This window comes from Zonotrichia albicollis, chromosome 3 (genome assembly GCF_047830755.1).
Source record: "Zonotrichia albicollis isolate bZonAlb1 chromosome 3, bZonAlb1.hap1, whole genome shotgun sequence".
In the NCBI taxonomy this organism is placed as follows: domain Eukaryota; kingdom Metazoa; phylum Chordata; class Aves; order Passeriformes; family Passerellidae; genus Zonotrichia; species Zonotrichia albicollis.
Window position 1 is genome coordinate 66,996,497 of NC_133821.1, and position 15,930 is coordinate 67,012,426.

The following is a 15,930-nucleotide window of genomic DNA, read 5'->3' on the forward strand; positions in this document are numbered from 1 at the left end:
TTTTCAAAAATTAGCAGAGATGGAATTTTTTCTAGAAAATACAAGATGCAGACAAGTTGTTATTTCATTTTATCCTGAAATGATGATTATTGGCATTGTAACTATTTTCACCTAAAACTAATAGGTTGGTCTTCTAAAAAAAATTTGCCTCTTAAGCTGCGTTTAAATGTTCAAGGCAGGCATAGGCCAGATTTTAAACCATCAGACCAAGAACTGAGAGTTTAACATCACTCTCTTTTTTTGAGCTTCCCACACTTCACCTCTTAATAGTTCCGCCATCTCTCTAGTGGAGACAGATAAGAAAACCTCCATATTAAGATTGTTATTTTTCTCAAAGTTCATGTCATGAAGAAGGCTTGATATAGGCTTATAGTTGCTACAGTAACTAGAATGATTAAGGATATAGGAAATATGTTTTGGAATAACAATTCAATTCAGAAAGTATATATGTTTAAGGGATTGCTACTTTGGCAATTCCTACTTTTTCTGTAGAAGAAACACTTATAAAGCATATATTTGATTTACTGAAAATTATTGTATGCACAGCCATAACAAATTTTCATGTCTACAAAATGAGAAAGTGAAAAACGAATGAGTTACTAACACAGGCTTATGCAAGCAGAACTTGTAGGAGAGGTCAGGATGAGCAGGTGTCATCTAAGGTGCAGGATACATATGGTCCTGCACGTTAGAGAAACCCTGAACCCTTTTGGATAGCCATGGATCTTGAGGAAGGTCCCTCTCAGTAATTTCCAAAGCCTGTTATATTCACTTGATATTTGTTCTCTGTCTCAGTGGAAAAAACACACTCTGCCTTGTATTCTTGTTCACCTCAAGCCTTTTATTAATGTAACTACAGCATTTGTTTTTGATTTGTATGAGTGTCAGTGGTTTTTCAGAAGAATTGTTTTACCAGTGAGAGTCATTGAGGAAACAGGTCTTTACCAAATATCAACAAAGCAATTTTGCTGCAGTGGTGTAGCTTCTCAGGCATAAATCTGCTTTTACACTGGCCGATTGCACAAGTTAGCTTCCATTGCAACACTGACATGGAGCTTAGATGTGATTTACGATATGTTTAAGAAAAAGTGAAACCAGAAAACTGCAGCTTTAGATTTAGAAAATAAAAAAAGTACATTTCTGAGATTTTAATTTGTATTTTATGTTTGGACAATTCAATTGTGTGTGAATGCAGAATCCATTCCATGCTTAAGTGTATTTGCAATTATCAGTGTATGAAGCAAACTTCTCTGTATGATTGATGAGACTCATTCTAAAGTCCATGAGTTGGTATGGAGAATAGGGAATCCTTTAAATAGCTGGTGGTGCTAATTGCTGTATGAATTGCAGGAGAAAGTTTCCAGAATGGACAGGATTGTGGCAGAGCACCAGCAGTTCTCACAGAGTGTCAAGGACCTCCAGGACTGGGTTGCTGATGCAGTTCACATGCTGGATTCCTACTCCCATCCTACTGCAGACAAGAGTGTTCTGGATAGCCGGATGCTAAAACTAGAGGTATCGAAACAGGAGTTCAAAACCTGCTCTCTTTTAGATCAATATGAAGAATACAAATATAGGATAGTTAGTTGTTGCATATTAGTCTAATAACTGTTGTTCAGATGCTGATTTTCAGTTTATTCAAAAGTAACTCCTTTTGTAGCAGAAAGAGCTTGTTACTAGTACTTTTCTCTAAGAAGTAGATAAGGACCTTAATGACATGGACAACTGCATATATGAAAATTCTTGAAGTACTCAAATGATGTTATGTGGATGATGAAGGTTAAATGGAAGAAATAGGGTAGTCACTTCTGTTAGTTTAGTATATTTCAATATACCTAGATCTTACAGGTGATACAGTTGATTCAGCAAATATTTTCCTATAATTATTTGCTTGTAAAATGGTGACGACAGTTAAGAAAATAGCATCTGCTGACAACAAATGCTATTTAGGGCATTATTTAGAAGAAAATATTTTCATTTTATTGATGTCTTGATTCTGAGCCAAAGATCTTCAAAACTATAAGGCTAGGTCAAAAAGCAAAAGATTGTAGCATAATACTAAAACTATGTTTTGGCTGTTTTTTGTTGAATCTTTTGGGTTCATGCTTTCAGGCTTTTCTTGACTACATAGTGTTGAAAACTGTGAGTTTGCAACTGCACAACTCCAGGAGCTGGAGTCCCCAGGCTGACACTGATGACAGATTTTATTTGTTCATACTGTCATGTTGCAAATATATCCTGGAGTGGTAGAACTGTATTTCAGCTCTGTAGAAGAGCTTTGTCATTATATCTTGTTGTCTATATGAAAGAATCCTCCTGTTTTCCTTCTAAGTGATGTTTTCTTTGGAATGTCAGTCTTTTCACTGAACAGTACCTTTTCTGATATACTCTATGTACTTGCACAGATTCCACAAAAATTTTCCTGTTAACTAAGGTTTTTATTAATAGCCTGAACCTACCCATTGAACCTACCCCTTTTGTGAAGCTCAGCTGTGAACCTCACTGTCCATCTTCCGATTCACTACAAGCTGCTAAATAATGATCAGGTTATGTTCCATTGAAGCTAGTTAAAATATTCATGTCCAGGTAATGATAAAAATAAGGTATATCCACTCACTTCTTAGGGCCTGCTAGCAGTGAAACAAGAAAAAGAAGTCCAAATGAAAATTGTTCTGACAAGAGGAGAATCTGTTCTGCAAAATACTTCTCTGGAGGGAGTACCAGTGATTGAAGGCCAATTGCAAAATCTGAAAGACAGCTGGGCTTCTCTTCTGTCTGCTTGTATCCAGTGTAAGAGGTAAAAAGGGAGTGAGGTCAAGAAAGATGCTTAGTAACAAAGCACTGTCAAAGCTTTTGAAAAGTAATTTTATTACTTCAGGAGTCAAATTCATGTAAAATGATTGCACATGCCAAACAATCTTAGAAGTTGTGATAGATTCATTTGAAGTAGAAGAGGGGGAGGAAACTCTGAGAGGTCAAAGCTTTATTAACACTTATTGTCAATGTACTCCTAAAATTGGATTCCATGTTCATCATCTCAAATATTTTACTTTGTGTTGCACTTGATGCTTTGAAATCTTCTCAGAAATGAGATTTTTTTTCATGGGCATTAATGGTTGCTCTGTCAAGATCCTGCCTGCTTTTCCACTTGCTGCCATTCCAAATTACATACTGTAAATTACAGTGTCCAACAGTGCTGCTCCTAGTGTTAGAATAAAGAAAAATAAAGTAAAAAATGGAGATTTCTCTGCTGGAGCATCAATAGTTGCAAATATTTCAAGTTAAAGAAACAAGGGTAATTAAACATTAGAATGCAGCAACTTTTGAATGTAGGTAAAGGGGCAGGAAATTTCTGATTCTGGGTCTTATGCTTTCAGTTGCAATTCATTTACTAAACCTAGAAGGTGTCAGCTACATAAATTACAGATCTACTTAATATTCCATGTTTGGAAAACGTAATTTCTCTTTGTTAGTTAAACAGTACTGCTAGTTAAAACCTGTAGGATTTTAATAGATTGCTTATTTTGTGATGTATCACTCTCATAAAAATATCCTAGAATATCTGTATATGATTATATCTCACTGCTCAAATAGCACGGAACTTTCACTATCACAAAAAATATGTATTTTTAAATTGCAGTCAACTTGAAGGAGCTCTCTCCAAATGGACGAGTTACCAGGAAGATGTTAATCAGTTTTCCAGATGGATGGACAAAGTAGAAACAAGTATGAATGCTTCTGAAAGGCAATATGCTGAACTGAGGGAAAAAACAGCTGCCCTCAGCAAAGCAAAGGTGTGTTTGATTTACAACAAACCATCAACAAGTACATAACACCTTAGAGGCAATAAACCAAACTGTCTAACTGCAAGATTAATCTGTGGTCTTGTTTTAATGGTGCCCTTTATATGTTCTTGTCTTTCTGTTTTGCAGCTACTCAATGAAGAGGTGTTGAGTCATAACAGCCTGTTGGAGACTATTGAAGTGAAAGGAAAGGGCATGGCTGAGCACTACATTGCTCAGCTTGAGCTGCAAGACCTTCAGGAGAGGTATAAGTTCCTCAAAGAAAGAGCAAAGGTACAGTTTTTCTTCATAGCACTACTTGTTTAGCTGGCAACAAGGAAAAGATATTTTCATTGATCATTTATTTTACAGTTAAATGAGGATTAAGAGTTTGGGACAGCTGTAACTTACTGTAGCAGAAACCTACTAGGGTGATTAATAAGTCTGTCTTCCTGTACTGAGCTTCAGATCTTTCAGAAGGGTTTTAAAAATCAGAATAGTCTCTGGAACTCCATGTCAAAAGGTTCATTGACTTCAGCACAGATATAATTTTACCCAGTGTGACTGAAATGTTGAAAAAATCTTCAGACTTGTGATTTGCATAAGTGTATGGTTGCAATAAATTTTATCAGTCAGTTGTGTGATTCACAAATATTTGGCAGCTACAGAGATTTTATGAATGAGCATGAACCTTATTAGCAAGTAAACTGACACAAGTGTAATAGGTACTACATTTTCTGATAAATATTGATTTTGTATATCTGGAAAAAATTAGGACATAGATTAAGAACAGGATGGGGTTTAGGATAAGATATAAGGTAAAAAAAAAATAATAAAAGACCTGGTGATAGAGATAAATCTAGGCAATTACCTCCAGTTAACCCAAGTTCTTCTGTGATAATTAAATAATGACTAACACATGCTCAGACAGCTGGCTTTGCTTCAGGATAGCAATGTAGTAAAATTGAATTTTGTTGTCTCAGTGATGCCTTTGTCATGAAGAATGACAAAATTCAAAATTCAGCCAAAATTCAGTTTTTCAAACACATAAGTGATTCAGTGTTGTGTGGACCTCTCTTCCACAACTGCAAAAATGCCATGCTCAACATTATTCTTTTGAGCTTGAGTGAATAAAATTGCTCAGATTTGCCAGAGAGATAGATAAGTCCTGGGAAGTGCTGGTAAATATACTATTCCATGGAGATGCCCTAGTCATTACCTTTTTCTCCTGCAAAAAGCTGTAGAAGCTACCTGTATTTGTTCAGTTAGAGTAACAGCATGGGAATGAGAAGAAATGGATGGTGGCTCATAGAGGCAAGAGTTCTGTACATATTACCTCATGTAGCAAGAAGCATTGCTTCTTTCTCCAGATGACTGGGCTTCTCTGTTCTCAGCTGTGGTGGTAGTGTTAAGTATTAATAGTGCAATCAGCCCTGAGAAAGAAATTAAAAATTCAAAGCAAGTAGCTGGAAAGTTAAGAATGTTCAAATATTTTACTGATCCTCTGGCCAGGCTGGAAACATGGTAAGATTCCCCAAAGATTTATGGCCCACTTCTGAGCAGACCAAGAGTTGTAATTTCCTAAGCTCCTGTTGAGAGGCAAGAAAACTGGTCTCTCTTCTCCCGTTCCCACTTCTGGGCATGGACAAGCCTTTTAAAAGGAGTGATAGGACTCTTGTTCTCCTCCTTTCTCCCACTAGACAGACCTGTTAGAAATAAGAGGTAAAGCAGACAGTAAATTCATCAGAACTTGGTTCCACATTCTCATAATTTCTTAGAGGATGGGAATTACATGTAGTATATTTTTCTTGCACTTAGTAAGGGTAATCTTGTGCCAATATATGACACCTTTCCCTCTGTACTCCACATATGGTAATATTTTAGTGCTAAAATTTTTGTAACTTGCTCACCCACATACACAGAAGCGTTGTAGTCTGTTTCTCACTGTGTGTAGGGACTGCTGATATCTTCAAACCTAAGATAGTGGATATTCCTAACAGAAGATTCCAGTTCCATTTGCAAAAAAAAAAAATGTCATGCAAAAGAAAAGAATGCAATTTCTAAGGCCATATGCTTATTAATCACTTCAGCAAAGTTGATTTAAATTGCAGTAAAAATCAAGGAAGTTTTGTTATTAACTACTAAGGTGTTATTTAAAAGTAATCCCAAATCAAAACTCTAAATCTCAGAAGTTACAAACTTATCTTCTGGAATAAGTATTTTTACCCCTATGTGTCTCCCTCTTTCCCTATAATCAATTGAGTCATCTTCAGAATTCAAGTAGTCTTGAATTCTTTGGAAGTTCAGCATCAGATTCAAACCTTTTCCCTTGATGGATGGGTTGGGTTTATGTTCTCTTGGTTTCACAATACACTAAGATATGTATACAAATTTGTAAATATTTTCACATACAGGAGGCTGTAACAAAAGCTGAAGGACTGCTTACTTTACACCAAGAGTACCAAAGAAATCTGAAGGCCTTTGAAGTATGGCTGGAGAAGGAGCAGGAAAAACTTGACTGTTTATCACATCTTGATGGTGATGCCCAGGAACAGGAGGCAACGCTACGAGATTTACAGGTATGTGATGTGTGACACCCACAGGAAAATAAAAGTTTTAAAAAATAAAATTAAATTTAAAACAAAATCAATCCTGTGATGGTATAGTAACAGACTAATATTTATTGCCAGACGAAAATTGTCTTGAGACCAACTTGAAATTGCAATATATATGAACCCTTTGTTGCTCCATAGTGCCAATAAATGTAGTGGAAACACTGTTGCTCATTTCTGGAAAAAAGTGTCAGGTCTTGAATGAAATCTCCAGGCATACTAATCCTTTCTTGAAAGTATTGAATTTTTGTTAGTTGTTGGTCTATCTCTTCTTTTCCCTATGTGTTTCGTAAAATTTGAAGAGTGTTTTCGTTGATGTTCCATCTTTTATTGCTCGCAGTGCAGGTGCACCTGCTTTCAGGCAGTTCCACTCACTCAGGCTGGCTCCCATAGTGAGGTGGGAAGACTTCCACTGACTCACTTCAGTGAAAGTGAACAGTGAACACACAGTGCTTCAAAAATTCCCCAGTTATTATCTTAAGCTGACTTAAAATGCTTTAATACCCGTTGTTGAAGGAGTGCAAAATCTGTACTTGAGATATGAAATGTTTATTACCTTCTTCGGGATACTGAGAGGGTCTTTGTGTGATTAGGGACTCTGCATATACTTCTGCTCATTATAGTTAATCTACAAAACCCATTTTGAAAATATGGATATGTATCTCAAGTGAAATCTGAGATGAAACACAGCTGTGTTTTGTAAAGGTAATTTCCTTGTTATGTTTTCTAATCAGATTTAATCACTTTGTACTTTCTGATTAATTGCTAATAAGCATGAAAAATGGCATATATATCTAGGACAGGGTATCAAAAATTAGTCTGGAGTGTTGTCTCAAACATATGTAACAATAAATTGTTGGTATATTTTGGAATATATTTTTGAGGCCTCAGTTTTTAAAGAGATTCAGCTTTAGAACCAGTCTTACAGTCTGCTTTACACATCTGGAAAGTTTTGAGTTCATGCTGTGGTGAATGGATTCCATCCATCTCATGCTGTCTCAGGCAGCCAGTGTTTCAGAACTGATGAACTTGGCAGGAGAGGAAAGAATTTAGTGCATGATTTGTCAATAATTTTCTGCAGTTCAGTTGTCAGTAATAATGGTACTTGGTGTGCTTTGTAAGTGAGCATGCTGTGTTATTAGAGGAAAAACTCTCTCTAATATATGTTTAACATAGATAACTAAAGAGAATGCCCGGCTGTCTTCAGAGGAGCCAAGGGGGTTTTTGCCATGTGTGAATGAAAGCTGTCAATGTAGGGTATGTAACTAACTCTGCCTTTACAGGAGCTGCAGGTCCACTGTGCAGAGGGACAAGCATTATTGAATGCTGCTGTCCATGCCAGAGAGGAGGTGATTCCCTGGGGAATTCCCCAGATAGAAGACAGAGCCCTAGAATCCCTACGGCAGGACTGGCAAGTTTATCAGCACAGGCTTTCTGAAGCAAGAAGCCAATTAAATGCCACTGTGAGCAAACAGAGGTTAATGGAGAAAAAATTTCAGAAGGTTAATGACTGGTTAACAAACCTGGAGGAGAAAGTTGCCATCAGGACGGGGAGGAGGTCTGGTAGAGCAACAAAAGAAATGCAGCTTCAACAAATGAAGGTAAAGAATATAGTTAAGGCATTCCTTAAACAAAATAATATGTGTGGTTTCCATGTCAATTTTTGATGGCACTGTGAAAATGAGGGAAAGCTTTTCAATTTATTCTGAGTTGTTAACTAAAATTATGTTTCCAAGAGAGCTTTCTGCCTTCTAGATCCAGGTTCCTCCCATTTTACTGGTGGAGGTATGGCTATAGCAATGTTGAAATCTTGCAGGGACATCTGTAATTCAAATTCTCTGTAGTGTATGACGATGTAACTGAGTACAAAGATAGGCAGTGGAATGGAAAAGAATGAATATAATAACAAGACTAAAATGTGACCAGCTGTGTTATGAAGTCCCCACGGTGTTGATGTAATAATTCTCCTTGAGTCAAGAAGACATGGTTCTGAGTAAACACAGGAAGCCATGTTACACTTTACAGTCATCTTCAAAACTTCAGGTGAAATCTATGGAAAGTCCATATTGTATTTCTACTATCATTTTTCAAGGGAGAAAAAATTGCAAGTATTGTATCAGTAGTAATGAAATGCAGTCCATATGGGATGCAAATCTTTCCAGCATATTTGTTACAATAACTTTCATCAGATTCTGGTTTGTTTTCCAGTTGTGAATGAATGTTTACAGCCATGTATTAGTTTTTCTTTTCAATGATTTCCTGACTTAGTTACAATTAAATTCCTGATCATTTGAGATGTTTGAATCAGTCATACAAGTTTGATAATTTCTTTCTCATAGAAGTGGCATGAAGACATTACAATCTACAAAGATGATGTAGAGGAGGTTGGAGTATTGGCTCAGCAAATACTAGAGGAAAATCTCACTGCAAGTAGAATGGGAAGTCAGGCTACACAGCTTACATCTCGCTACCAAACTCTTCTTCTTCATGTCTTGGTAAGTAACATCATAAATTGTAACATCATAAGTTGCCAGTTAAGAAGCAAATACAAGCTTTTGTAATTAGACTTTATCAGAGTCTGTTCATTACTGTAGACTCATTAGCACAACATTCACATATATATTCAGATACATATACACATAGATTTCATTGGATTAAATGTATTACAGAAACATAATCAGGATAATGAAGCAGACTGCCCTGTCACTATCTTTTTTTGATAGTTTCAGAGGAGAAATTCAGAATAAAGTATGCTTGAATGCTGATTGACCTGCAGAGAAATGTTTTCAGACTGCCACTGATAACACATTAGTATGTGGAATTTTGATTTGGTAAGGTGAAGTCTTCAGGTTAGTTTAAGTAGTAATTGCCTCATAGTACTGTAATGAAAAGTCACAATTCAAAGTTCAAAATGTGAGTACATTTTCAGTGTTTAGTATTAGTTCAGTTGTAACACTGGTGATTGACATATGTGCACCCTGACAAGAGCCCTGTAAGAATTATTTAAATTCACTATTTATGAAATAACTCAAAGCCTATATGTTTTATCTTTGTATAATAGATTTTATTAATAAATAGCAATTTATTGTGATCTTAAAGCAATACCAATGGTAAACATCTGCGTGGTCCTTGTTTCTACCCCTTACTCTCTGTATTTGTTTGAAGGAGCAAGTAAAGTTTCTGGAAGAAGAAATACGCTGTATGGAGGAGTCAGAATTGTCTTTTAGTGCTTACACAAATTGGTATGGAGCTACTAACAAGAACTTCAAAAATGTGATCACCAAATTTGACGTGGTTGATAAAACAGTAATGGAGAAAAAAGTGCAGAAACTAGAGGTACAGCTTTCTTAAATGCAATTTTTGTTTCTGTTCACAAACAGGAGGCTGTATTTTAACATTCATCTTAACAGCTGGTCAAAATTCTGGCTTTACCCTCCCAGAGGAGATAAGACTACACAGTACAAAACTTTCTGTTATCACATCTCATTAGATCATAGTTTGGCTATTGAAGTTACAAGTAGTCCTAAATAATATAGCAAATAGTCCTAAATAATATAGTCCTAAATACTAGTCCTATCCTTCCATAAGGCATGCTTGTATCTATTTTATGTTAGGTTAAAACTTAAAATAAATTCCTATATCCCCAATTCCCTGCAAGTATGCTTGATGCATCTTAACTCCACGCAATTTTGTACTGAAAAGTCCACTAATTTTCCCTAGCAATTCTTTCTGTGTCTGTAACAAAGTTTTAAAAAGGCAAGTTTTCAGACATTTTCTGTTAAACAAGGTTTCCTTCACAGGTGCTATTGAGTGATATGGACATAGGCTACAGTTTACTGAAATCAGCCCGTGAGAAGGGGGAGCGAGCTATAAAATTCATGGAAGAAAACGAAGTTGACCAGTTCAGAAAAGAAATTGGAGATCACGTGGAACAGCTTGAAGAGCTGGCTGGCTCCATCAGAAAAGAGCACATGACTTCAGAGAAGTGTCTTCAGCTGGTGAAGGAGTTCTCAGACAAGTATAAAGCCCAAACTCAGTGGGTCATGGAGTACCAAGCCATCTTACATGCTCCTGTGGAGCCAAAGAGTGAGCTCTATGAGAAGAAGGCACAATTGTCCAAATACAAGGTAAAAAGAGATTACCTCATAATACTATTGAGTTTATTTTAATCTAGTGATTCTCAGTAAATCCTCTGATCAGGTATCCAAGTTTCTTCAATAGGTACATGAGGTGTTTCTGCTCTGAATGTCCCAATCAGCATCAATGAAAACATGCATGATACCTGCTTCTACAAACCAGACTGAGCCCCTTGATTTGAAATGTGAACGTCGTAAAAAGTCTTCCATAGCTGGAAGTTTCCTGTAATGGAGCAAAATTCTTTTATGAGTACACATATGAGTAATTGCATTGATCTCAGCAGAGGTGATTGCAGTTGAAGTGAATATAGAAATCAGTTGGTCTTTCTTAACTTCAGACATTGTCACTTAAACATTGACTTAATCAGCTTTCTGGTTAAAGCTGGATGTCCCAGCTCAACTGATATCTTGGACAGCTGCTATAACCTCCCAGGTTTTTATCAGGATTTTAATGAAGTGTTATGTTATGACTGGTTATTCTCCAGTCACAAAAATGAGTAGAAGATGTGTTTACAAACCCCATTTCTTCTTCTAATGATTTTTTCGTAAAATACTCTAGGATTACAGATATTTCATGAAATAGTACTGCTCCCAGCTGAGGTGGAGTTAACTCTACTCACAGCAGCCCATGTAGTGCTGTGCTTTACATTTGTGGCTGAAAATATATTGCCAACAAACCAATGTTTTGGTAATTGCTGAGCAGTACCTACATTGCTTCAAGGCTTTCTTGCTAAAGCTGCCCAGTTCCCCTTACCATCTCATTAAGGGGATGGCTTTGGTGATACTTTCCCACCTATTTTCATAGTTTCTTCCTCTGAATAAATTTTATCCCTAGAACTAGCCACTTCATGCAGATAGACTCCTTTGCTTCACCAGCTCCAGACTGTCAGCCATGCTACTAGCCACTCAGTTGTTTTCACATGTGTGCACAGTTGTTGTCTCAGGGCAGGGCTGAGAAACAGAATCCTGCATTGTTAAACAAAGTTCTGCCTGTCTGGAAAGGATGGTATAAACCATGGTAGAAGGCTGTGCATCAGATCAAAGGGAAGTTAGTGGAATACATCTCCAGTGACCAGTAGGTATGTTTTAATTCTTGCTTGCATTGTAGTCCATACAACAGACTGTTCTGTCTCATGAACCCTCAATAAAGTCAGTGATTGAAAAGGGAGAGGCACTCTGTGATCTGGTGAATGATGTGGCTCTAAAGAACAACATTCAAGACCTTCAGAGCAGTTACCAGGAACTCTGCAGCAAAACTAAGGTAAAAAGGAAGAAACTTAGGGATTCTTCCAATTTGCTGTATTTTTATCCCTCTTTAAGAAAATAGCTATTCATTTCATGTTGTCATTTCTGTACAAAGAACCAGCTACCCTTAATTACTCTTGGTGCTTTTTTGGTTTTTTTATATTTTCTTTTGGAGGGGGGACAGAAGTGACAGACAAATTTTGAATATGGAAAAAACTACATAAATAAATCTAACCAGGGTAGCTGAAATGAATTGACTGTGGCATGTGTAGTCTTTGTGTTTTGTACCACTAAGGAGATATGTATCAGTGACTAGTTTGTGTTATTGTTACTACTTTTAGAAGCATTTATTATAATTCTAGGTACATCATTTCTTGAAGGGATTGATCCCTTTATGTTATACTCTCTCTTGTTTCTGCTTGATCTCCACAAACACTGTTTAGTTTAGTTGTTGAATAAAAGGCAGTGGAGAAAACAAGCTGCAAGATGGATATAATTTAATTCAGCAAGGACATTATTAATTAACACTGATTCATTAGTCCATATGTATGTAGTACTTTGGAAGGTCTAATGCTTCTAAATACATCCTAAAGTATGATTATTCCTAAAGCTTTTAATAGGTTATACTCCTAACAAGGATAAGCTCTGCAAACCATGTTAGTACTTATGTTTGACCTAGGCACCTTTAATTGCCAATCCAGACACCAATAGGAAATGATTTTATTTTTTTCAAGGTTGTTTTTTAGTTTAAAGATACACCTCTGATCTGTAGCAAAAAAGTGATGCCGCTTGCATTAGAAACAATTTTGGGGGCTGAAATTTAGAGAAGCTTCCTGAAAAGAATAAATTCTTTTTAAGTCAGTGCGTACATTCTTAATTTGCCTACCACAGGCCTGGGCAGTATGTACTGCCCAGTACACTTACATTACATACCCTTTGCAGTATGCAAAGGCTGTAAGCAGCAGCCATAGCATTTGGTAGGTCAAGTGGAATCTTGCAGAGTGTGTAATAACTGTTAGTGAATTCAGTGTCAAGTTGATTGTGTTCATTTCTCAAGTGTTTCCCTCAGTCTTCAAAGTATGGTATTTCATCTGGAATGAAAATACTGCTTGGTACCACAGAAGTAATTATCACAGAAATGTATTCCTAGAATAAATGTGTGTTTTGATTTCTTTCTTTACAGTCTATTCATATGAGCTTTCCTCACAGGAATATAAATTTAGATGATAATTCTTACTATGTTTTCAAGTTCTTGGTGGGTTTTGGCTTATTTGGGTTTTTTTTAACTCTTGTAAAATCAAATCTTGTAAAAACTCTTGTACCTGAAAAATTAATTTCAGTTATTGTGGACCTGCAGGCATGTGTTGAAACCTTAGAGGTGAGAGTAAAAGAACATGAGGATTACAATAGTGATTTGCAAGAAGGTGAAAAATGGTTATTACATATGTCCAGCAGATTGGCCAGCCCGGACCTCATGGAAAGCAACAATCTTGAAATAATCACTCAGCAACTAGCTAACCAAAAGGTGGGTTTGGTATTGGTGATCTTCCTTTGTAAAATAGAATTTTTCTTCTCTGCCTTTGCTCCAGCACTCTTATTGTTTATCATCTCCCTGTTTTATTTCTCTTGCTGCTAACTGTGTAAATAAGCATCAGTGTCATTAATGCAGTTAACAAATCTGGCTTGTTATTAGCATCCTTTCTTGGACAGAACTACACGTACAAAAAGAGCTTTGATGCACTCTGATCTGAATTCTGTGTCAGATTTTCCCTGAGACTTCCCAGAAAATGAACCACAGAAACTGGATTTTGGTCATTTTACTCCTGAAGTATTTTTTGGTCATTTTACTCCTGAAGTATTTGTTTTAGCACTTCTCAGGTTGAAAAAAAAATACATTGAAAATTTTCTTTATATGGATCTGCTAACAACAACTTTGGAGTTGTTGTTTTGGATGTGATCACCACATTGTATTCGGTTGATAAAACAGCAATGGAGAAGAAAGTACAGAAACTAGAGGCACCTCTATTAGGTTGTTCTAATTTTAGGTTCTATTAGGTTGTAACTTTTAGTCAAGGTGGTATTATGGTTGCTGTTAGTGAAAATCATTTAATACCTTGATAGCCAATGCTTTCTAGAAGATAAAAGAGAACAAAATCCAGCCTACCACTACCTGAAACTGGGATTGAGCAAATATTGAAGTCTTTAAATTATTTGTGATTGGTGTGCTATTTTTTAAGTAACCTCTTCAGATAAAAAATTGGCTCCGCCAAAGTCAATGGAAAGAACTGTCAACCGTGAAAGAGCTTATGGAATGAGATAGGATTCAGCATGAGATTTAATTTGCATTACTAGACACAAGAGAAGCTGGAGAAGCCTTGAAGAGCATGCAACAAATGAAGATTAGGCATAGTCATGGAGTCTGAGCAGAGAATGTGTACACATTATGACAGTGCTACTGCTGTTTCTGTGGGCTATCTGTGTAAAGACTTTCGACAATGACTTTACAATAAACATGGAATCCAATAGCTTGACTATGACAACACATGTTGTCTGAATTTTTTTTTCCAAATCTGAAGATGAAAGTGTTTAAAGGAGGGAGAAAAAATGTTCTGTGCCGCAGCAAGCATATTTCTTCAAAAGTATTTTATCTGTTTCTTAGGCTATCATGGAAGAAATTGCAGGGTTTGAAGATCGTTTGAACAACCTTAAGAGTAAAGGTGACTACCTGATCGGCCAGTGCTCAGAACATCTTCAAGCAAAATTTAAGCAAAATATACAAAGCCATCTTCAGGGGACAAGGGACAGCTATTCTGCCATATGTAGCACAGCCCAAAGAGTAAGGCTTGTTTCAAAGATATTTTTTTTCATGCCATTTAAAAATAAAGTGTATTTTTATTTCTATGAGATATTTCTTTCACTGGTATAAAACTTCCTACTGTTTCCATTTTGGTTGAGCCTACAGGTTACTGAGCACTTCATCATTCCTGTGCTACAGCTGAATTCCTTGTGATCCAAATGTTGTCTTGCAACCAGCAAAAGTAGTGGCCTGTCAGTTCTATTTCTTGCTACATGCTCACTACCTTCATGGTACACTAGCTTCTGAGCAGCTGCAGCAGAAAAAAATAGACTTTTTTCTATTTCAAAAACTAGGGAGCAAATTGCAGTCTTAGTGTTGATAGTTTGCGTACATACATAAACAGGTCTCAAGTATGTGCTAGGAAATACTGTCTCTCTCATTAAAACCAGAACAAGAATGGACAGCTGGGTCATTCTGTTAAACCAATTAGGAGATCAAGCCAGCAGTCAAAAAAATGCCCAAACAAAACCCAAAAAACCCTAAACAAAACAACCCAAAAACAAACTAAAAATAATCCTATACAAAATCAATACAAAAATGTTGGATACAGGAAAAAGAGAGCATGTTCTTCATTTGCATCTCTATTTTTTCTTTTCAGAATCTGTGCATTAAATATTGTGCATCTTCTTCACATGTTATCAGGGTGCAGTGAGAGTTTAAGGAGCTTTCAGCTCTTGCGTACAAGGGCTAAAATAATCAACATCTTGATAATTCTATTTTATCGTCAGTTTTCAAGGTAGGAAAAGAGAGATAATGTGATATTTGAATATGTGATAAACTTAAAAAATGTTTTGTTTAGGTGTACCAGACTTTGGAACATGAGCTCCAGAAGCATGTTAATCATCAGGATACTCTTCAACAGTGCCAGACTTGGCTGTCTACAGTGCAGTCAGAGCTAAAGCCAACAACTTGGACAGCGTTCAGCCTGGCAGATGCAGTTAAACAGGTAAAAGTTTAGCACTTGAAAAAGCTCAGTTATTCTTAACAAGGCAAGTTCAGATGAGAGATTTAAATGTCTAGAAATTAGATATTTTCTAGCCTTCTCAGAAAGCTGTGTAGCCTCAGTGTTCATTCCCAGCCCCAGAAGGAATATCTGGAATTCAAAATATCTGTAGGTGAAAAATCTAAGAGGGCTTTTACTAGCTCTGCTTAATGCTTAGAAACATGTTACCTGAAAAATGTTGGCTAGTTAGATAAATCAGATATTCCAATACTTGTGTTTAGCAGAGGGGTTGTGTCTTTCTGCTTGTCCAATTGCCCATCTGTTTACTATGTTCCTCATGAGACCTTTTCACACT

The 15,930-nt window shown here is 36.5% G+C and overlaps 1 protein-coding gene across 18 annotated transcripts in view; it reads left to right on the forward strand.

The window, feature by feature from the left end:
- SYNE1 (spectrin repeat containing nuclear envelope protein 1) overlaps positions 1–15,930 on the forward strand; it is a 293,660-nt gene that overhangs the window by 154,039 nt on the left and 123,691 nt on the right. For all 18 annotated transcript variants that reach the window (XM_074537722.1, XM_074537721.1, XM_074537729.1 and 15 more), the window contains 13 exons: positions 1,351–1,515; positions 2,625–2,797; positions 3,641–3,794; positions 3,933–4,076; positions 6,197–6,361; positions 7,678–7,995; positions 8,734–8,889; positions 9,560–9,730; positions 10,195–10,521; positions 11,639–11,791; positions 13,133–13,300; positions 14,435–14,611; positions 15,432–15,578. In XM_074537722.1, coding sequence (XP_074393823.1) covers positions 1,351–1,515; positions 2,625–2,797; positions 3,641–3,794; positions 3,933–4,076; positions 6,197–6,361; positions 7,678–7,995; positions 8,734–8,889; positions 9,560–9,730; positions 10,195–10,521; positions 11,639–11,791; positions 13,133–13,300; positions 14,435–14,611; positions 15,432–15,578 — 2,418 coding nt within the window. The remainder of the gene's footprint in view (positions 1–1,350; positions 1,516–2,624; positions 2,798–3,640; positions 3,795–3,932; positions 4,077–6,196; positions 6,362–7,677; positions 7,996–8,733; positions 8,890–9,559; positions 9,731–10,194; positions 10,522–11,638; positions 11,792–13,132; positions 13,301–14,434; positions 14,612–15,431; positions 15,579–15,930) is intronic.